This window comes from Alternaria burnsii, assembly GCF_013036055.1.
Source record: "Alternaria burnsii strain CBS107.38 chromosome Unknown 730, whole genome shotgun sequence".
Classification (NCBI taxonomy): domain Eukaryota; kingdom Fungi; phylum Ascomycota; class Dothideomycetes; order Pleosporales; family Pleosporaceae; genus Alternaria; species Alternaria burnsii.
Genome location: NW_024066110.1, coordinates 104060 through 125728, shown reverse-complemented (window position 1 = coordinate 125728; position 21669 = coordinate 104060). Strand labels below are relative to the sequence as shown.

Sequence of the window (21669 nt, the reverse complement as noted above, 5' to 3'; positions counted from 1 at the left end):
AGATATGGTAGTGCCGCTGTCGCGGTCAGCGTAGAAAAGGGCGTCTTTGATTCAAAGACAGCATGTAAATTCGTGCAGTCCGCCTATTGGTAACCATGTAATCGTTCTTGATTCTATACTCTATGAAATCAGGCCGCTCAAACGCCTTGCATGCAAATGACCCAGGGATAGCTTATAACACACCAGGAATAGGGCCCTTCTTTTCGTTCGAGCCCAGCTCTTCCTCGTTCCACCCACTCCCAGCACCGACCTTGCGTCCACCCTCCTCTCTCTTGACCCTGCACCAAAGGCTGATGTCCTTGTCCCAGATGAACTGCCACAAAACGTACACCCAGCTCTTGTGTTGTGGCAAGTCTTTGTAGAAGTCGTGCGCGATGCGGTTCAAGGTGTGTAGGCGCGTCCAGGGGATGGCAGGGAAGTCGTGGTGCTCGTTGTGCAGGCCAACGTTGTAGGTGAAGAAATTCAGAGGTCCGTAGTACGAGTATGTTTCCGGGAGCGGAATCTTGTTGGCGGGATTCGCAGCGTCCTTGTTGGGCTTCTCAAAAACGTAATGTTCGGCGATGAAGTGGCCGGCGCAGGGGTGGAGAGAGCCGGCGAGGAAGCTGCTCATGATCAAGTATCCCAAGGCCCTTCCTCCTGCGAATCTAACGAGTGCGTAATCGAAGACTAGCTGTACGACGACGTTGAAGAGGTGGATCTTGGTCATTGGCAGGGCGTAGACGAACATGGGTCGCAGGGCGTAGAAGAGGATCTGGAAGGTCGCGAAGAAAGCCTTGCCGGCGACCGAGTCGAGGAAGATGGCTTCAAAGGCGGTGGGCAGATCTGTGTCGAGACCATTGACACCCAGCGACTTGTGGTGTGTCAGATGATAGGGCCTGAACGAGGCGCTGTACGGGATGCCAATTGGCAGGTTCGCAAAGACGGCGAAGACCCTGTTGGCCAGCGGCGATCGGAAGGCCAGATTGTGTGAGATCTCGTGGATGGCGAGAAAGAGATTCTGGTTGGCCGTAGCACCAATGACGTATGCGGTGAGGAAGAAGGGCCACGATACAACGGGTGTATTGCGCAGAGCGTATGCACATAGGACTTGGATGGATACGACGAGCAGGACAAGGTATTTGGTAAGAGGCTCAGGGCCACAGAGCTTCGTCACCTGCGTTGAGTGAGCATGTGATTGACTGAATTAATTTGGCAGCGATGGTACCTCTGGGTGTGCCTTGATGATGGCCATGCGCCGTGTCCTGTGTGGCTCCTCGGTGTATGTCCAGAAAAAGTGGTCGTGTTCATTCTCGACCATTGGCCCTTGCTGCTTGTCTGCCTTGACTGTGAAACCTCGGGGCACAGGCTCCTTGGACGGCACCGTCGCTGTAGAGACTGAGGACCGCATATTGGGCAGTCGTAGGAAACAATTGCAGAAAGTGTGTGGGTGGAAAGGGCGGAGGGGTTGAGCTCTGAGAGTTTGTGGAGTACTTGACCCTGAGCTCGGCGCTAGTCGGAGGCGGTGGGGCCACCTCGCACCATGGTTGGCTGATAACCACGTTCCGCTCGCCACCCCGCTAGCGCAGGAACGTTGGGCCCGTCTTCTAGAACGCTTCCGTTGACGCGTTTCGACTCACTTCAATTCTACATGCCCGACACTATCATAACTATTTCGTATCACATACAGTATACTAGTAAAGGATTATGATATTTTGCTACCTTTCACGTCACTCCTAATCTCCCTCCCGATGCCTTTCCAGTTCCCCACTTCGTCATCGCTCCTTTTCCTCCTTGTGAAGCTTGACCGCCTAACCTCCACAAACCAAACAATACCCCAGTAAACAACCGATAAAGATACGAGAACCCATGCTAGCCACACGATCAAGAGTACGCATGTACCTTGAACGACGTCCGTGCCAGCGACGTCGACAATCTTGCCAACCACTGGAAAGACGCCAGAAATAACTACCGTCAGCAAGATGGCGGCGACAAAGGCGAATGCGCTTGCAAAGACCGGCCAGAACATGTTGAAGTAGGCGAGGAGTTTCGAGTGTGGGAAGAAGATGGCAGGAATAGCAGAGACGGCGGACAACCCAGCACCGACGAGCGAGATGAGTAAGGAAGCAAATATCGCTTGTCGCACGCCGGCCAGTATAGTGACCATGTTATTGAGGAGCGTAGAAACTAGGACTATTGGGGATAATGAGTCTCTAGATCCAACAGCAGGCCTTGTCAGTGTCGATAGGCCTACGAACGTCCGGTCAACTGAGGCACGGCCACATTGCAGATTTGGTTCACTTACGATTGCTGGCTGTGCTGTAGCTTTCACATCGTTCTACAATGACGACGTCGGAAGCGTCGTCCGGAGACTTCGAAATGGACCCAGAGCACGCTGTCCTTAGATAAAGAAAGTAGACGTCTGCGAGCGCTTCCTCAATTACACCTTCCGATCTCGTTGATGGCGCATCTGGCTGCCTGCCTTCTTGGGTAACCGCAGAGTTGTTCAGCTGCTTTCCGTAAGCACTTGACCTCCTCAATATTTAGCTGAATACCTACAGTCACCATGTACTGCCCACCGAAAGTGTGTTCATCGCTTCCTGCGAGCACCAGCACCAGCGTAAGCACGAAGCTCGCAACAGCAAATGCGATTGGGAAGAAGGCAGAGAAGCGATACTTCATCAACACCCTCTTCGGCGTCTTGGGAGGCGCAGGTAGAGCCTTGTCGGTGGACTTTCGCAAATCTCCAAGATCAGGCTCGATTGCAATCTCTTTCTCCAAGTAAAAGGTCCCTTCTATGTGATCCATTCTTTCCGTCTATACGTAATGTGGCGGCCAGGCGCTAGAAGTAAGACCGACAGTATTGGCGGTTGTCAATACATAAGCATAGGTGTATGCTGTCCATAACAGGAGACATATAGGCGAGTCAGAGGAAAGATAAGTAGGCCGCCTGGATATGTGCGCAGTATGACGCAACTACTTCCGCTATCGCGTAACCCAATCTCGATGTTTGACCTGCATGGATGCACGTGGTAGGCTTGTCGCATGATTATAGTGTTGCATGACGGACTTGCTATATTCTGTCGCGGGTACGGCACTTGCAGCCTCGTGTGCGGACAAACCGGTGGTTTCAAAGATCATTTTAGTTGCCGGATCGAGATTGATGTGCGGATTTGGCGATCGACGTTCTTGTTTCGTCGCTGCGAGACATGGCTCAAGCGTCGCATTGGTGAGCGTCCCAGGATATTAACCGGCTTCAAGTGTATTAGATTCGGATTGGATCGTCAACATCTGGAAAACTCGAACTTGTTCGTTGTGGGTGTTAAGCCGGTTTAGGAGCCGTCGGACCTTTTGCACATGGGAGGTCGCGGTTTGCGCAGAAACGAGAAGCGCTTCACTAGTGCAACTGAAACACTATACCGATGATCGCAGCTTCTCAGCATCTTAGTGAGTAATTTGGAGTTGCTCATTGGCGCTTGTCAAATTTTCCCAGCCGTCCACTATAGACGAAGACTTGATGCGGACTATGGCTAGCTACCCTGCTACTAGAAAAGCGAGCGTGGTGGATATTCACCGTAAGGCTGCGTCTGAATATCGGAAAACACATCATTCTGATAGTAAGTCAGTCTCAAAGCTTTTCTTTTAAGAAAAATAGCCCGATAACTCACCCAGTCAAAAGGTAAGTTAGGCTGGTCTAGATCCATGGGCATATAGCCAAAGTCGAACGGATGTCCGAAAGCACCATTGCCCATACCAAAAGGGACTGGCGCGGCAACAGCAGATCCAGGGTCGCTGAAGTCGAAAGATGGTGCTGGAGAAGTAATGTTGAGCTGTGCACAAGGGACAGTAGCTGTTTGATCAAATCAATTTACGTGAACAGAGAGTGGAGCAAATAAACTTACTCTGTGCAGAGTCCGTAACCTGTTCCTTCGTATTGCACACTCTGGAGAGGACAAGTTTTACGGCTGTGGCTACCTTACGCGCCTCTTGAGACCTCTTACTGGCTCTAGACCAAATGCGGTACGCTGACCGTAATGATGCTACAATTTCCTCGCGTGTAGGAGGTGCATGATCTAGTCTCATCTCGCTTTGCGTGGACTCAGGAGCCTGTAGAACAGGAGGGATGGGGTCTGCGTCTAGTTCGAGGACTAGGACAGTAGTCGCGAGAAGAAAGTCTTGTGCAACGACCGAAGACATGTACCAACTCACGGTAGAAAGCCGCCACCCTGGAGTAAACAATTTGCCTCCTGGTTGAACCTCGGCATCAATCTTGTTCTGAAAGTCAAGCATTTCTATGGAGGCATTCAGACATACCCTTCGAGAATATGTATATCTGGCATCTGTTCGTCCGAGTACAAGGTAAGGTCTGTGCAACATAAGCTCAGCTTTCAGGAACGCCAAGTCTAAGTACAAGTGGCGCATAGAGGTTGGCGACAGAGCACTACCAAAATCCTCGACGGTGCTGGCTATGGAGGATTTCGGTACCCCATCGAAGACTCGTCTTAACGCAATATCGATATCGTTGATCTCTCGGTATGGTGGTTGAGAAGTAGTATTGACTAGGTCCAAGATTCGTGCCTGGAGATGCCGCACTCTTGTGAGAATGATAGAGTAAAGCAGCTGCGTCAACTCAGTTGCTGGCCTTGACGGTGGCAGTTCTAGCATGTCTTCGTGGAGGTCGTCTTCGTCCAGGTTGCGAGGCTCTTGAGTGTCGTACATGAATGGCATGATCATTCTCGGCAATCCGGCCTGAGCAGAAGTAATGAGATCGAGTGACATGACTACAAGCCACTTGCGACGTCGCAGCTCGCCTCTATAAGGTGATATGTTCGGGAATCTCGACGGATCTCTGTGGTAACCCATACGGAAACAAAGGCGTACGATCATACCTACAAGCATGTATACGCTGAATTGGCTGTCTACTGAGCGAACGAACTCTGTACCAAAATAGAGCAGAAATGCCTCAATCGTATATGGTGGGGTCTTGGTATAGTTCGCGAGGATCATGCCTGAGAATCAATGTGTCAGTTATATCCACGTGCAGCTCGTACGGGTTACCACCTACATTGTACAGCCTTTTCGCGGTAAAAGTTCATGCGCACTGAATCAGTAGCTAGATCGGAACTACTGGGTTGAGAAGCGTCCATTGCGGCTTGGAACCGAAAGCCGAGCGCGAACGCGGCATATAGCACGCCCAACCACATGGTGGGGGCTTCGAATGGCCGTATCCAGAGCTCGTTGTACTGTACGCTTATTAGTATTTCGTGAATATAAGTCGTCATTTGTCTCACCCGCTTGAGAAAGGTTGGTTTGTGTATCAAGGCTAGAGGTGTTAGTTCGTAACTTATAAGCGGAGCAACGAGCTTACTCGGATGTGTTTCCATTGATACGAAGAACGTATTCACGAAGCGATCTGCTTCTGATCGCGGAGGGAGAGCGGCGAGCAGTTCCTCTTTGGTCGCATGCGGATAACGTCCAAACAGCAGCTCTGGTCCCGGTACATCATCTAGTACTTCATCTCTAGGAATGGTTGACGCGGGGATTTGATCAAGGTGTTCGCGCAACTCTGAGATCTGGGATTGCGTTAGAGAAGTAAGAGTCACTGCTTGAAGATCACCTACACTATCAAGAATGCTTGTCCAATGACCCCCGTTAGTGTAACTTGTGGTGTCGCCACTGATCCTCACACGATCCGGAGTTCCAGGAAGTTCAGGGTTAATTTGTTCGTCATGATGCTGCTCCTGTGCTGGACTAGACAGTACGGGATTAACAAGGTCAGCTGCGTTGCCGCCGATGAGATTGGTGACAAGCTTCTCGAGTTGATCAATCCTGTCATGAACGCTGGTAGGGACTTTGGGTTCTCTTGGCGCTGGGGTGCTACGAATATATGTGCACGACAATGAGAGTCCGCGATCGACGCATGTCTTGCATGGTTGTTGCCGGTCACATTTCAACCTCCAGTGTATTAGCATGCGGTTCCTTAGGGCAGGTAGGCCAAGTTTCGAAGCCGCTCACTTTCGTCGACGACAAAGGGTGCAGCTCAAGATAGGCTTGTCTCTTCGCCGGCTGGGAGGTACGACTCTCGGCGTCTGACCATCCGCGCTCATGCTGAACAGTGATTTTGCGACAAGTCAAAACAGCTGCGCGAAGTAAGAGCTGCTGAAGTCTTGGTGTGACTAAACACGCGTTCGGGGGCGGCCATGAATGTTGTCCGATACCGAGGCTAACCGCTTCGGCCGAACACCCCCCGCATTCGCTCGCAGCTACCTTGCACGATAATCAACCTCTTTGGTACAGTCTCAAACTTCCATTCTATCTACGTCATGCAAGGTCCCTGTACTATCCTTGCACAAAGCCTCGAGCTCTCCACTGACTTGGCTTTCGCTTACGCCCTTGGTCATATCCTCATCATGTACACAGACAAATCTTTCCAAGGTTTGCACTCGGCCCGAAATCCACTTCTAGATCAATTCGCCAGAAGTTGTGATGCAGACCAGCCACCCGGTAACTACGTCGAGACCCGGTCACAACATGTAATAGGTCTATATGCTTGATCGCATTTGGGGGTACGCTCGGGAACAGGAAGAGTAAACAGAGAGACCTGGATGCAATCGAGTCCTCCATTCGGTGTTGTTGCGTGGAAAACATGTTTTCAAGATGTTGAAGCCTTCCCACGACTCAGAGGTTGAACGTGGACAGGTAGTAGAAGAGAGGAGTCCCTCCAGGACGCACTTATCTGTGGGTGACGAGGAGGGCAGAAGGCTTGCAATCGAAGACTACTGTACCCTGATTCACGGCTTAGGCCAACTTAACTATGGTAATAAGACAGACGTATTCGGATATGCTGTTGCACAAGTCGCTGGGAGCCGGAGAAGAGGCAAGGCCAGTTCATTCATCTGCGTGCTAATGTCATGTCGATCAGTTGTCTCTCGAACAGAATACAGTGCAGTACCCAGAGAAGAAGCGAGACAAATTGCAGCCTTACGTCTATTCGCTCTCTCCGGTCGAAAGGCAGGTCGGACCGAGATCATGTTCCATGGTGGATTGGCCACTGCAGCAATACACTCGGGGTTGTTTGACCAAGGGGAGTATCAAGCTGTGGAGAGCAGAATATAACTGAAATATGAGGTGCTTTGCTTAAAACGCTGTTGATTTGCTAAGAAAGGCTAGCTCCACATGACGACCCATAGAGCGCAGAACCTCCAGTTGTAAGGACTGCGACCAGCCGTATGCATCAACACGATCACTACAACTAGGGACGCGAGGTGCAGTGAGAATCGCGTAGAAAAGTTTTGAACAGTCATTACTGGTTGCACGTCGTTGTGATGTGACCCTTTCACCACCAGCTTCTCAGAATGCCACTCCACCAATGTTGAATCCGGGACTTGCGCGATTCGCCTTTGAGCAATTTATGACTCTGAAACGTAAGCTGCCTTTGGCATTAGTAATCAAGGTTCTTGTCAATTGTATGTTGGCCTTGTCAGTTTCTGGGAGCGGGATCAACGGTGCAAGCATTCCATATCCTACTGGACAGCCCTCGCAGTCTGTTCGGTGAATGGCTCCTTTTTCGGAGTATCCATACAGCAAACCAAACACTATGCATCTGCATCCCGCATGAGATAACGTGGGTAAGCTAAGCGACCTGCCACCTTGCATCGAGGCGACCGATCCTGGCACATTTGATCCTCCATTTAAACCCCGCGTAACAGCTCGCAGATTACCCAACAACCATATCATCTTCCAACACTCATAATCGCCATCATGGCACTCATGTCTTTCCCAAGTGTTTTGGTGACTTTGGTCATGTTCAGCATACTATCTGCGTTCCGTTTGTACTTGAGAACAAGAGACGTACGACCCCTGCCCCCGGGACCGAAAGGCCTTCCATTCATCGGGAATATAAGCGATATGCCTAAGCCCGGTATGCTTGAGTGTCATCATTGGTCGCAGCTCAAGAAGACATATGGCCCTATTAGTTCCATTACCGTGCTAGGACAAACGTTCATCATCATCAACGACGCGGAAATTGCTGTCGAGCTGCTGCGCGACCGTTCAGCAATCTACTCCTCAAGACCAATGCAGACATTCAGTTGTGAGATGTAAGTGATAAGCCCGTATTAGGGTGTCTAGGTAAATGACTCAGCGTTTGCTGATCGAGCGATCAGGGTTGGTTGGCGACATGCGACCGCTATGGCTCCGAACGACGCGGAATGGAAACTTCAGCGTAAGAATATTACGAAGATAGTGAGCACAAATACGTCGGTATCAGTAGTTGATCGCGTTCAAGAGATGGAAGCCGCGCGTTTCTTGCTCAACCTTCTTGACTCACCCGACAAGCTTTTCGACCATATAAAAAAAGAGGCTGGCAGTGTAATCCTGAAGATCACGTACGGCTATACTACCATACCGAAAGGCAACGACCCCTTCGTCGATCTAGCTGGCAAGACGATGGAGCAGTTCGCCGATGCTACAGTTCCCGGAAGATGGTCTGTGGATATGTTCCCGTTCCGTGAGTATAACCCCTCGGCGGTGGAGCCATTTCTGACCCTGAAAAGTGCGATACCTACCAGAGTGGCTACCAGGAATGGAGTTCAAGCGCACGGCCAGAGAGATGGCGACGCAGCTCCGACAGTGTACTAACCAGCCTTACGAATTCGTCAAAAAGCAAATGAGCGAGAAGAGACACTCGCCATCATTCTTATCGCAAGCAATCGAAGGCACACCCTTGGATGCCGAGATGGAGTTCATCCATAAATGGACGGCACTGACGCTGTACACAGGTGGTGCTGACACCGTAAGTGTCACACACGAGCGAACTCGCTGAATTAACTTTGCTCATTCTTTGCCAGACCGTTTCCGCAATAATGACGTTTTTCCTTGCCATGAGCATCTTCCCAGAAGTTCAGAAGAAGGCTCAAGAAGAGTTAGATCGCGTCATTGGCGGAGACCGACTTCCAGGCAGCAAAGATCGGGAGAGCCTTCCTTACATCTACGCCTTGATGAAAGAGACGCATCGCTGGCACCTTGTCTTACCTATGTGTCTTCCGCATTGTAGCACGGAAGAGGACACTTGCCGCGGATATCGTATTCCGAAGGGTTCCATCCTTCTGGCTAACAACTGGCTTTTCACCCACGATCCTGAGGTCTACCCCGACCCAATGGTCTTCAGACCGGAACGCTTTCTCAGAACACCAACCCACAAAAGTGAGCCTGATCCAAGAAACTTCATTTTCGGTTACGGCCGACGTATATGCCCGGGTCGATATGTTGCAGATAACGCCCTCTTCATCACTATCGCGCAGACTCTCGCTGTTTTCAGTGTCACAAAGTCTGTTGACGAGAACGGTCGAATCTTGGAGCCAGAGATCAAGTTCGAGCCGGGTGCGATCAGTCATCCGGTGCCGTTCTGCTGTTCAATCAAGCCGCGATCGGATGCACACGAGCAGTTGATCAAGGCTTCGGAGCAACTATATCCATGGGAAGAGAGCAATTCCAAAGAGCTCGAGAGCATTAAGTGGTAGTAAAAAGACAGACGCCTTTTGGTAGTTCTTGACGAACACAATGGACTTCCTAGTCCTTCGTGTACTACTCCAATGTCACCGGCGTGATGCATGGGATAACAATCAGGTGTGCCAGGACATCAGAGCGTCTCTGGTGCATAAGCTAGGACGTTCGCAATGTATATAGAGAATTTGCTAGCCATCATAAGCTTTGTAGTATGTACTACCTACCTGTTTTTCGACCAGCCGGACCGATCTCAAAATATAGCGCCAAATTTTTGGCTAATGTACGGATTTAACAACAGATGCCTCCATACAAAACATGTCGGCAGTAGCAGTACATGATCTTGATCAAAGCTGTTGTAGGTCGAGCAAAACCATAGCTATTCTATAACCATTTCTCGAATGTGTGATGAACGCTGGTCTTCTCACAAGACTATATGCACGCACGTAGCGAACCTCTTTCGTGTACCAGATATGTCTCGCTATTGTCTCTCCTGTCTCTTCTGTCTCTTCGGCCGTGGGTTGGCAAACTTGTCCTCGTAAACCTCTTTGCCCTCGGGCACCACACCGCTTTCCTGTAGTGCTTTCAACGCCTCTGGCCCCACTACCTTCTGGATTTGATGAATTCTCCACGACGAAGGTTGGGCAGGTCTCAGCCATGTCAAGCGGCCCTCGATTTGCGTGTCGTGGTGATTGTTGACTGCTTTTTCCGCGCCCTCTTTGGTCCTGAAATCGACGAGGCATAGCAAATTCGGCTCATGTGTCTTTCCTCTGTCAAACCTCGACATTCCACTAACTGACTCGATACCGTATTTGCCGAATTGTCGCTCGATAATTGTCTCTGCGTTCTGTACCGCCACGGCAAAGCGTTTGTTTGTGGACCATCCGGGTGTCTCGACCGAAAGTACAATGCGGCGATGTTCAAGTAACGGACGCATAGCATCATATGCAGCGGTGCCTTCGTCAATGAAGTAGCGAGAGCCAAAAGCCCCGTCCTTCCGCTGCTCACTTTTCTCCCAGCTGAAGTCAGCCTTCAAGGGCTTAACAACCAGTGATTTGCCCTGTGCCTCGAAGCCGTTAAGCTCCTTAATGGCCTTGGTAGCTTCTGCTTCACTACCAAGCTCGACGAAACACATGATAGCGTTCATAAAAGTGAAGCGATCAACACGCATCAATAATCTCTTGCTAATTGGCCGTTAGCTCAAGGTTCATACGACGAGATGTATACCGTAGATGCTTCGTGACACATACATAGTGCATCCCTTAGAACGTAGTATCTGTTCAATGTCCGTTTTTGCCCATCGTTTTGGCACCATCATCATGACAGCTTCTGATGAAGAGCCCGCGGACGTTGACCGGGCGCGTGCATCAGTAAGTGCGACCTCTGGCCCTCTGGATGGAGTCTGAACAATGTCTTCCCGGCTGCATTGACTGGCAGTGAAACCTCGCTTTGAAATTGATGTTCTGATCGATGGGATAAGCGATGGAGCGACGCGTATTGACGGTGTCGCCAGGGGAAAGGAACAGCGCCCGCGCGATAACAACCTTGGTACAGCCATCGTGCAACGCAACAAATCCTAGTATGACAGTTTGTATATCCGGAGTTGATGACAGTAAGTAGTGTTGATTCGAGGTCGCCGCTCGTAACGATCGCACTAAACAGAAAAAGATCCTTGGCGTGTCCCATTCCTATCGATAAGACAGCAACGGGCCACTAGCTCAGGAACGCCACTGTCCACGAGTGCGTAGATTTGCCTCTAGATCTCCCCGACGAAGCCTGATTTGTGTAGCAACGGCCACTGGCTTGTACATTGAGAATACCTGGATTGCTTTATGGCTTTAACTTTCTTTCTCACGGTCTATCACAATCCTCCCGGCCCGCAACGTCAGCAATGGCCTATGATCGGGATGTGGTAGTTTTTTGTTTCAAGCGACATTACGAGCTCTTAGTGAAATCAGCCTACTTCGATTCCGCAGAGATCCGTTACCCTCCAGATGAAGGCTGGAGCGATGAGCAGCTTGCTGTTGACATCATGCGTGCTTTTGGCCGCTCAGAGAAAGTCATCGATCTCCTCCGGCATCTACCTTACATCAAACAGCTCGACGGTGACAGCAAAGACGAAGTATACTTCCAAACCCAACATCTTAGCTATCTACGCGATACCTGGCCGTTCAAATCCTTGACTGTAGAAAAGTGCCAAGGGAAACAGCTGTTCGACAAACTGTTGATGCCGAGTCCTGGAGACTGGCCAGCTGGTTTCATTGCCTTGACGCAAGACATATATGCAACATGGTGGATAATGGATACTACGAAAGGTTTGGCAATATGACCTATGCACGTAGACCACCAGAGTACTAACATTCATGCCAGGCATCTTACATGCAGTGGGTACAGGTTATGTAGAGCCACCAAAGGATGAGCCTTGGCTTTTGGGGTCTGTTCCACATGATATCCGAGAATATTTTGACGTAATCTACAACGAAATTGAAGGATTGACAATGGTTCCTTGTCCAAAGGGGAACAACTCGTGGAACAGGACAGTACAGCCGTACACATGGGAGATCGGAAGTGTATGTTTTGTCTTGTTGAGATTGATGATGCTCTACTGATGTTTACAAATCAGGTTGTGAGTCAAACATTACGGAAGCATGGCTGGCCCGATAGTCTAGATCGAGACGGTTATCTCGAGGAGCTCGAGCGGGTACGTCCAGAGGGTTGATTTGCACCGGAGGTATACCATTTCGAAAAGATACTCCACTCTTCAGATACGAGCAAGCACCCATAATGTCCAAAAATTGAGAAATGTGCTTAAGTTTATGGAGCAATGTTGATGAACAACATCACTGGCGTTGAGCGCAGGTTCCCACACCGAATATCAAGTTACCCAGCTCAACAAGTGCTCTTGACTCTAATACCAATGTCAGTGAGTACTGCGAACAAGTGTTATTGCTATGAAACTATGCTCTAGCCCTAAACTGTAGGATTGGTCCGTCCTTCTTGCTTGCGAATACGTCCATGATCTGATATTCAGATGCCCTGGTCCTTCCAATTTCCAAATCTTTGCTTCCAGCACCCAACGTTGTGCCCGGTGCTAGCCTTAAATCATACAAGAAAAGCACTCTTGCGATCGTCACCGTCAGCTCAACATACGCTAGACCCTTGCCAATACATCCACGGGGACCGATGCTGAAGGGGTTGTATGCTGACTGCGCTGCCTGAAGGCTGCTATGAAGCGGGTTTGCAGAAGGATCAGAAAGCCACCGCTCTGGGATGAAATCGAAAGGTTGAGGGAAGTAATCGGCGTTGTGATGGATCGTGTAGATGGGAACGCCCACGTCGACGCCGGCGGGGATATGATGACCATCAATGTCCATACCACCCGAGAGCACTTCTCGTGGGAGAGCACCAGCGACAGGGGGTGTCATACGCATGGTCTCGTCAATGCAGGCGCGCAGAAATGAGCAACCGCTGAGCTTGGGTCCAGTCACGATTTCTTCAACATCAGCAAAAGCTTCCCGAATCTCTTTGCAGACCTTTTGCATCGCTGAAGGGTTGTGTGCGAGGTAGAAGAAGGCACCAGACATTGCTGTCGAGGTCGTATCGGAACCCGCAATGATCAGCAGATTTGACTCGCCCCAAAGCTCATCCATGCTGAAGCCCTTGCCGGTTTCCGGATCCTTCGCGTTAAGAAGGTAGTAGAAGAAGTCTTTACGGTCGACATCTACGCCCAACTTCGTGCGCTCCATGGCTTGGCCCTTGCTGTACTGCATGTACTGCGCTCGTTGGCCTGCAATTTTGTGGAAGAAGAGCTTGTCCAAATGCCAGTTGTGGATGGTAAGGTGCGTTCCACAGATGAGATGCCTGTGTGCCGCGTTTCCAACCAGCTGTGTCGCGAACCGATTGACAGGGCTTTCCAACATGCCGAAAGCTTTGCCAAATACCAAATCACCCATGATGTCAAAAACTAACCACTCGCACCAATGTGCAGCATTCCACGCGTCGTTCCAGCCACCATCTTTCTCGTCGGCTAAGCCCTTCTCAGCGGACCAGTTGTTGCTCTTGCATCCAAGCAGTTCGCAACCGACACGTACGTTGGCCAGGATGTATTTCTCTAAGCTCTTGATCGCGGAGTCACTGAATGCATGGCTCATGACTCGCCTCTTGCGCGCATGCTGCATTTTGTCGACTGCGCTATGTACGCTAACGGCCTTTGGTGTGCTGGGAAATGCATGATAGAAAGATGCCTTCTTGACATTTGATCGGAATCCATAGATAGTCTTGAGACCAGTGGCGGTGTTGACGGAAAGTAGATTAGGTCCAAGGCGCACGTAAGGTCCGTATTGCTCGTGTGCGCGGTGGAAAGCAAGGTGCCGGGAACCTTTGTAGGCATAGTATGCTAGATAAATGTCGGTGATCTTTGCAAGAAAGGGTCCTGGGTAGGAGGCGAGGGGATGGAAGGTCAGACGGTAGACGATGACCCCGAATATCTGGGTGTAATGTTAGTTGAGAGTGAAGCGGATACGCGGAACAACGTACGTAGAGAAGCAGCACTCCAAAAATGGAAGCCAGCAGGGATAAAACTGCCATATTGGCGATGACTTTGAGCAAGCTGAGTATGCGATGTTATTGATATGGACCAATGCTCATTGCCACAAATATTCCCTTGATTGAAGAACTTGTGTACAACGCTTGACTATCCGCTACAAATTTGTGCAGACAAGCTCCCTAAGTACTCATTTGCCTTCCACCACCATCCGCAGCTCCCCCAATACCCTCCCTGTTCCCAATCCATCGCGATGACAAAGTGCATCAGCATTGTGGAGTAGTCTCGTGCCCTTTTCATCGCATAATCGGCGAGCGGGTGTCTTGGGTATATGTTCCGGTGTGTCACGGCTAACGTCGGATAGTCGTGCAAATTACACCACTCCAATCACGTGGGACGGATACCTCAGCAAGCGAGGACGCTAACGCGGATACTGGTGCTGTCCCTACTTTTCGCGGCCAGGAAGGGCGCGGATATCCTGCGCGTAAGCATGGGAGGTATAGAGATCGAGCTAGAGTGTGCGGTCAAGATTCATTTCGCATTAGGCGTAGCTATAGGTGTATATACAGGTGCAAGGTTTACAAAGAGTGACCATAGTTGATGAGTTGCGGAATCAAGCATTAAACATGTCACCTAGATATGCTAAGATCATGCTCATTACAAGCACAACCGACTTCTTCGCAACGGCGCTGTATTTATCGTAACACTGAAGGAGATCCTCCCCACTGCACCCTCAGGTCCTATATCTTGGATCCTGACCGATTTGTCCCTCAAGAGCCTCGAACGTTCAGCGCTGTCGATACTCCTGGCAGGTGTTTGTACACCGATGTACGGCGAGTCTATAGTCAGCACCTAGATGATGCCTAAGAAATCAGGTATGTGCATCAACCAACGCAGCAGAATGTTGACCGCAGCGCAAATGGTGAGGACGATCGCCGATGTAAACTAGAGAAGGAACCATGATTATTTGACGTAGTATGCTGGGGAGGTGAATGTGGTCCAGGAGCCGGTAGTCTTTACCCAGAAACTGTCATGATTTTCCAAGGATGCGAAATCACTCTCAACCATGCATACGAGGTTGAAGTTTGCGCATAGATACGTATTCAAAACCATACCTAGCCAGGCGGTCAGAGAAGATATGAAGCGGAAGGTCTTCGTACCACCAATCTAGCGAATCCTGAATCAAGGATTGGAAGGCTAAGGAGGAATCTTTGAACCATTGTTCGGGAAAACTAGATTCCCACGGGTGCAGACTGGCCATCGTAAACGTCATGTGTCTGAGGATTTGGTACATCCTGCCAACGTCAAGCGCTGTGAGATTTGGTCTATTCTCATGGTTACGACGCATTTTGATCGTGTGGCAAGCTGAACGAGGAATCCACATGCACCAACATACGGGCACATCACAAGCGATGACTGGAAATCTGCTCATGTTCGAGAGTTGTAGCGCAAGAGTATGAGCATACTGCGGTGCCGCATAGACGACTTTCGAGTGGTGAACGGTCGACGAATGAGAAGGCACGAGTATCAAAGCGGATAGCGCCGTCTTGGCAGACATCGAGCTTCACGAACATCACTGGGCGTCACGATAGTTTGTCCAAACGCGCAACAGCACGACACCTGCCCATTGACCTATTTCAATCCTTGCAGCCTGCCTGGAAGGACGCGTTCTCGAGATGTCGGTGGCCAAGAATGTGAAGACTACGGTCTTTTCGGTACGGCGCCCATGACCCGATCTCGACGTGCCTTTGCCCTGCCGCCCCTCTCCCGCCATCCACCGCTTCGGGAGGAAGTACTAATCGTATGTACACAGAAATACACCGTTCAGCCCACTGGAATCTATGCCGCCATCAATAGGCTCTTCGCGCTCGATCCCAAGCGGTCCACGGGTATCCCCATGAACCCGCAATTCCGCAACCCACCCCCAGGCGGTCTCGACCCCAACGCGTACGACGACCCTGTCACTGTTCCTGCTGCCGACATCGCCGAGAACCCATACTGGAAGCGCGACGTGCGACGACGATACCCCAGGCTCTCGACTGTCACGCAGTCTGACGCAGTTGCGCTGCTGGAAGTTGGAAGCGCGGCAGCACCCAAGCAGGAGCTGATTGGCGAGGCAGGCACAAAGTCGCTGGTAGCTGCGCAAGAAGAAGGTGCCAAGGGACTGGCCGTTGCATTTGAGAAGAACACTGGACTCGCAAAGGATGTACTAGGTCCTGGTGGCATGCCTCCACTACCAAGTGGGCTGCACGTCCACGGTGTTGCTGGACAGAAGCGATATGAGCTGGAGAGCGAGCAGTCGTACGGTACAGCGTAAGTTTTCCGGAAATGGGTTGTCCACGAGTAGTGCTGACTTGGAACAGATACCCATGCCGGACGTTCGCTTAGATTACCAGAGGAACTGTGTAGGTAGTAAAAGACAGTCCAATTTCTGTACATATGAAGACTTCACTTGCATATGGTTTGTGTAGTCACCCGTGATCTTTGTTTTGGTTTCCATCACAAATGCGTGTGAATGTCTGATTCTTGTCCCTCTCCTCCTGTCATTTGTACGCCTTGTCAGTTCCTTCGACACGTGCACTTTACCGTTCTCTTGAGTCTTTCACTTCGCCGAGAGCGGCAAGCACGATCTGATGTGTTTGTCTTGGCGTTGTTGATAGTGACTTCCTCGCCCTCACTCCTGCATCTTAACTGCACCTCGCTGTCGCATCCCGTGCCACTTCTTTCGCTGCTGCACATATCATCGCAACCAAAACCATGAGCACCGTCTCTGAGAAGGTATCATCGGAGCTGGGTGCTGCTCCCCTCAACTTCATCTACGCCTGCTCCGTATGTTGCGCTTCCTTCGCCGATGTATACGAAGGTCACAAGGAGACCGTTCATGGTCTGTCAGATGGAATCAACCCTAAAGAACGCCTTGTGACACGGCTCTATCTCGCCAGTTGCTGCCATGTCTTCTGCAGCAGTCACCTCGAGGGTGGCGGTAAGTCGCGCGCAACTCAATATGAGGAAGCTGCTGACGCTCGCGATAGGACCACCCTTCCATGCTGCTGGACAGCGACCTAAAGCAAAATGCCCTGTTTGTGTCAAGGAAAAAGGCGAAAGCGAGCCTCAGGATCTCTTCTCGATCCGCGGCTTCAATAAGGACGAGTACGATTCTCAGATCCCGCCCGCATGGTTTACTGCGCCTCCCATCCGGCTCGATGGTAGCGGTAAAGAAATGGAAGCACTGCGCGTATATCGCCCTGCCTGTATAGTCTCTGCTTCTAGCTAAGAATGACTAGTTTCAATATATCGCGCTTATACGGTACTGCCAGAACGCACATGCTACCCGCAAGCCCCTCCAGCAGGCCTATACAGAAACGGAGAAGAAACTGGCTGATACGCAGGAACTCTTTTTGAAGGAGCGTGAAAAAGTCCTCAGTCTCCAGCAGGAGAACGAGCGACTACGGTTGCAGAAGGATCAGTTCGAAGCCATGAAAGCTGAAGTCCGACGACTACAAGGCCTTGACAAAGAGATCGCGCATCTCCGCGATGTTAATCCAAAAGACCTCGAGACCTTTCTGGCCAACAAGTCAGCAATCCGCCACTACTTGAAGCTTGTTCCTATGCTAGTCGAGTAGGCTGATCATGCCGTGCATAAGAGATGATTGCTAACTGGTCTAGTCAAAACGGAAGGATGCAGGAGCGTCTTCGCCAGCTCGGCTTTGCAATGGCACTAGAACCTATACCTAATTTTGAAGGAATCGATCCTCACGCATTTGATAGCGACGAGGCTCTGCCTGAAGACATCGGGCACCCTGGTGCCAAGCTGCGAACGACAGCGTCAAGCCATACTGTGGGCAGGTCGGTGCATACAACAGGAAGAATGGGAACAGCATCTTCAGGCTCATTTATCCAGCGGCCTACGAAGCGACAACGCCTCGATTCGCCCCTTCCCAACAACATGCAAGTCGATCCTCCTCCAAGTCGTGATGCCATGCCACCTCCACCAAAGCCGATGTCCAGGATGCAGTCCATGCGCAAAATGCTCCCAGGTTTCCGAAAAAAGTCTTCGATCGATCGCTCAAATGTCATCGCGGGCGATGTTTTCGAAGGAAATAACGACGTTCAGATGTACGACAACGGATATTGGCGAGACACTGGAGTTGACCAACGCCCTGGACACGACGACTTCCGCAGCGAGACGCCCTATATGTCAGGAGCACTTCCTGTAGAACAGTCATTCCATGTCTCTGATCCCCGAGAGTCACAACTCCTTCCTAGTATGGGCTTCTATGACAACCGATCAGACTTTACGTTCCGGGCCTCTTCTCCGGTCAAATTCGACAAGCAAGGCAATAGCGATCGTCCTGTCCATTTACCTACCGAGCGTTCATACATTCGGCTGATGGATGGGTTGTCAAGCGACAGCGGAGTAGAGCTAGGCTTGAAAGATCCTCGCAAGCAACCGAACACAGTTGACCGTGCGAATGGTGAGAATAGGCAAGTGTTGCATGGTTTTCTGAACGAGGACAATCTACAAGGTGTTGATTACGAAAAGCGTTGGGATCTTGGACATCCGTTCATGCACCAATCGCCATTCAGATCTTCCACCTCTACCGATGTCCACGGTTATCTCCCTAGCCACCACCAGACTAACGGGTTTACGAACAGAGTGCACAACGTCTCGGATATCAGTTCCGCCACACCGGCACCTAGATGGCAACAACATCGTGGTCCCAAAATCGAGAGTGTAGTAAGTCCCTATTTCCGGAACGGTCTTGATGAGGCCCAAATTATCTCGTCACCCAGCCGCGCTGAACCTCAGGATAGTTCAAATCGTTCCGGCGGCTTTCAGTCACAAAAGCCAAGGACGAACCATCACAAGACCGGCTGGGTTGAGCCTCGCAGTCTCAACGCTCTTTCATTCTTCGATTCACCGGTTGATTCCAGAAATGAGCCCATCGAAGTGGACCACCGGCGCAGGTTGGTAGGATCAGTACCGACGCCTTCAGCACAGCAGTATCAGAGATGCCGTCTTGATTCGCGTGGCTCCATTACGCCACAGAAATCGAGACGTTTATCATACACCAACGACACCGCCTATGACTTTTCCAATGATCGGACATTTTACAATATAAAAGCGCCTATACATACGCAAGCTGCGATCAATGTAGCGTCTGCAAACCGTCTCTCACATTCCCGCATCGGTAAAGTGCCCTCTGCTATGCCTTCGATCATTGCAAGCCGCCCATTCGCTCGTACGCAACCTCAATGGGAGAACCTGCAACGAGCAGGTGTGAGGAGTAGCCGCAACGCTTTGAACAGTGCTACCAGAGGTAATCATGCGGTGCCATCGAGGGATGTCTTCCCTAGCGCTAGTCGGCGAAGGGTTAGACGTTGAGGGGAAGTACAGAACTTTATTGTGCCTCAGCGTCTACGTTGAATTACGCGATTCATAGCCTTGAAGGAAACTCTTCCCATATCGGGATCCAATGTATGCATCATCAGGAAACCAACCCATAGGGTCTTCAATATTGCAAATCATAATATGCCTATCTGTGTACTAGCGTCGCGATAGATGTTCCGAGTTCGATTTACCTCAAGCTTGTATCTAGATTCCCGTGCTGACGGCTTTTGAACACCACGACCGCAGCATGCGACATGGAGATTCGCACCACATTCCACAGATTGTCCCGTGCGATGATGGGAAACCTCTTAACGTGAACGGATTTGTTAATTCGCATCACGTTCAGTCAAGAGTTTGCCCTGTGATGCTTAGCATGCTCGAGCGTTGCCCTTCTCGACACGGAGCTTGTGTGCTCACATCACATGTAGGTAGACTACAAGGAGATGAGAAACTAGCGCGAATATGGTAAGGACCAAGGAGAATTAATATGCGACGAATATGCAACGAAGCTTCCTCGGCATGCAAGGGCCGTTACCGGCCGCCCATGACGTCTTCATTGGCGGACTATCATGCGCAATTCGACGTTTCACACACACACCTGAAATCTCCTTGTCGACGTTGAAGATCTAAACAGCTGGCGCGATGTTTCAATTCGACGGTTTTTCTTTGTTTCCGGTCTCCCCACGAATGGTGACCCCTGCATCCCCGCAAAAGCCACTGCGCATGACCCACGTTCCTGGTCATTCAAGCTTCCTTTAATATACCTAAGCAATTTATCCCGCACCACGGCTCTCAGGCTTCAGAACCATGATGCCACATTCGGCCTTTTCATATTGGCATCAGATGAAGACCCGCTCATTGCCGTGGGAGGAACGGAGGGGATGGCCCGTCCAGCTGTGGGGCGTTTAGTTATTGCAATGCGAACTATGTACGGTATAAGAACGATGCTTGCCCAGTAGGTGAATTGTAGGATCATACAAGCATACTCCAACTCTCCACACCATGCTTTTCAACAGTCTTTTGGCGGCTGCCGCTTTGGCCAGCACCGCTTTCGCGGCCCCAGCTGAGGAACGTCAAACGTCCGCGCGCAAGATGAAGTGGTTTGGTATCAATGAGTCTGGTGCGGAGTTTGGTGAGAAGAACTTCACAGGTGTCTACGGAAAGGAGTACACATGGTACGATCTGAACACAATCGACAAGTTCATGGCAGAAGGGATGAACATGTTCCGTTTGAACTTCCGTAAGCTATCCTATCTTGATATCCAATATCACAATCGCTCCAAAATGTGAGACTAACAACATCCAGTAATGGAGCGCCTAACTCCCAACTCCCTCACGGCCGAGTTTGACCCTCTTTACCTAGGCAACCTGACCCAACAAGTAAACCACATCACCTCGAAAGGCTCCTACGCCATGATCCAACCGCACAACTACGGTCGCTTTCTCGGCAATATTATCACCGATACAGCCGCCTTCAAGACGTGGTGGACAAACGTCGCCGCAGAATACAAAGACAACGAACTCGTCGTCTTCGACACAAACAACGAAGTAAGTTGTGCCTACACGAAATGCATGTGAGACATACACTGACTTCGTATTTTCAAATCTGCAGTACCACGACATGGACCAACAGCTCGTCTTCGATCTCAACCAAGCTGCCATCGATGGTGTACGTGCAGCCGGTGCAACCAAACAATACATTACCCCTGAGGGAAACAGCTGGACTGGTGCATGGACATGGATTAGCTCTGGCAACGGTGCTAGTCTGGTCAACTTGAAGGACCCGCAGAACAAGCTTGTTTACCAAATGCACCAGTACCTCGATACCGATGGGTCTGGTACCTCTGCCAACTGCGTCAGCACTACGATTTTCAAGGAGAGGCTTCAGGCGGCGACCAAGTGGCTCAAGGATAACAAGAAGCAAGGTCTTATCGGCGAGTTTGCGGGTGGCAACAATGCGCAGTGTATCTCTGCGCTGCAGGATGGACTGAAGTACATGGGTGCTAACAGTGATGTTTGGCTTGGAGGTATTTGGTGGGCTGCTGGTCCATGGTGGGGTGATTACATTTACAACATGGAGCCCACCGCTGGTGTGGCTTGGACGGGGATCTTGCCGAAGATCAAGAGCTACTTCTTGTAGATGAGATGACTGAAGAGGTTGAACCTTGAAGTGCTGTATGTACTAGAGCTTCGTTTCTTGTAAATATTCTTGTACAAAAACATTCCTCAACCTCCACTCTTGTAGATGCTCAAC

The 21669-nt window shown here is 50.6% G+C and overlaps 7 protein-coding genes across 7 annotated transcripts; 4 read left to right on the top strand and 3 right to left on the bottom strand.

Annotated features, from left to right (window-relative positions):
* Window positions 1-172: 172 nt before the first annotated feature.
* On the bottom strand, window positions 173-2784 carry GT037_003444 (sphingolipid delta4-desaturase; the record flags this gene model as incomplete). The annotated part of the gene is made up of 5 exons (XM_038928491.1): window positions 173-1153; window positions 1205-1365; window positions 1879-2169; window positions 2282-2486; window positions 2536-2784. 5 exons carry the CDS (start codon window positions 2782-2784, stop codon window positions 173-175), a joined length of 1887 nt encoding a protein of 628 aa, XP_038788198.1.
* A 737-nt stretch (window positions 2785-3521) lies between these two features.
* Window positions 3522-6083, bottom strand: GT037_003443 (fungal specific transcription factor domain containing protein; the record flags this gene model as incomplete). The annotated part of the gene is made up of 8 exons (XM_038928490.1): window positions 3522-3587; window positions 3645-3826; window positions 3879-4985; window positions 5042-5219; window positions 5268-5299; window positions 5345-5549; window positions 5598-5931; window positions 5992-6083. 8 exons carry the CDS (start codon window positions 6081-6083, stop codon window positions 3522-3524), a joined length of 2196 nt encoding a protein of 731 aa, XP_038788197.1.
* Window positions 6084-7737: 1654 nt separating this feature from the next.
* On the top strand, window positions 7738-9497 carry GT037_003442 (o-methylsterigmatocystin oxidoreductase; the record flags this gene model as incomplete). The annotated part of the gene is made up of 4 exons (XM_038928489.1): window positions 7738-8075; window positions 8142-8485; window positions 8532-8770; window positions 8826-9497. The coding sequence occupies 4 exons, from the start codon at window positions 7738-7740 to the stop codon at window positions 9495-9497; spliced, it is 1593 nt and encodes a 530-aa protein (XP_038788196.1).
* A 464-nt stretch (window positions 9498-9961) lies between these two features.
* On the bottom strand, window positions 9962-14067 carry GT037_003440 (benzoate 4-monooxygenase cytochrome p450; the record flags this gene model as incomplete). Its single annotated transcript, XM_038928487.1, has 3 exons — window positions 9962-10664; window positions 12439-13967; window positions 14017-14067. The coding sequence occupies 3 exons, from the start codon at window positions 14065-14067 to the stop codon at window positions 9962-9964; spliced, it is 2283 nt and encodes a 760-aa protein (XP_038788194.1).
* GT037_003441 (uncharacterized protein) lies at window positions 11270-12199 on the top strand (the record flags this gene model as incomplete). The annotated part of the gene is made up of 3 exons (XM_038928488.1): window positions 11270-11795; window positions 11851-12050; window positions 12104-12199. Coding segments are annotated over 3 exons (822 nt in total), but the record flags the coding sequence as incomplete, so codon positions are not given.
* A 1550-nt stretch (window positions 14068-15617) lies between the features above and the next one.
* Window positions 15618-19409, top strand: GT037_003439 (uncharacterized protein; the record flags this gene model as incomplete). The annotated part of the gene is made up of 5 exons (XM_038928486.1): window positions 15618-16336; window positions 16786-17006; window positions 17056-17258; window positions 17308-17642; window positions 17690-19409. Coding segments are annotated over 5 exons (3198 nt in total), but the record flags the coding sequence as incomplete, so codon positions are not given.
* Window positions 19410-20417: 1008 nt separating this feature from the next.
* Window positions 20418-21555, top strand: GT037_003438 (endoglucanase precursor; the record flags this gene model as incomplete). The annotated part of the gene is made up of 3 exons (XM_038928485.1): window positions 20418-20655; window positions 20722-20963; window positions 21028-21555. The coding sequence occupies 3 exons, from the start codon at window positions 20418-20420 to the stop codon at window positions 21553-21555; spliced, it is 1008 nt and encodes a 335-aa protein (XP_038788192.1).
* Between the last annotated feature and the right edge of the window lie 114 nt (window positions 21556-21669).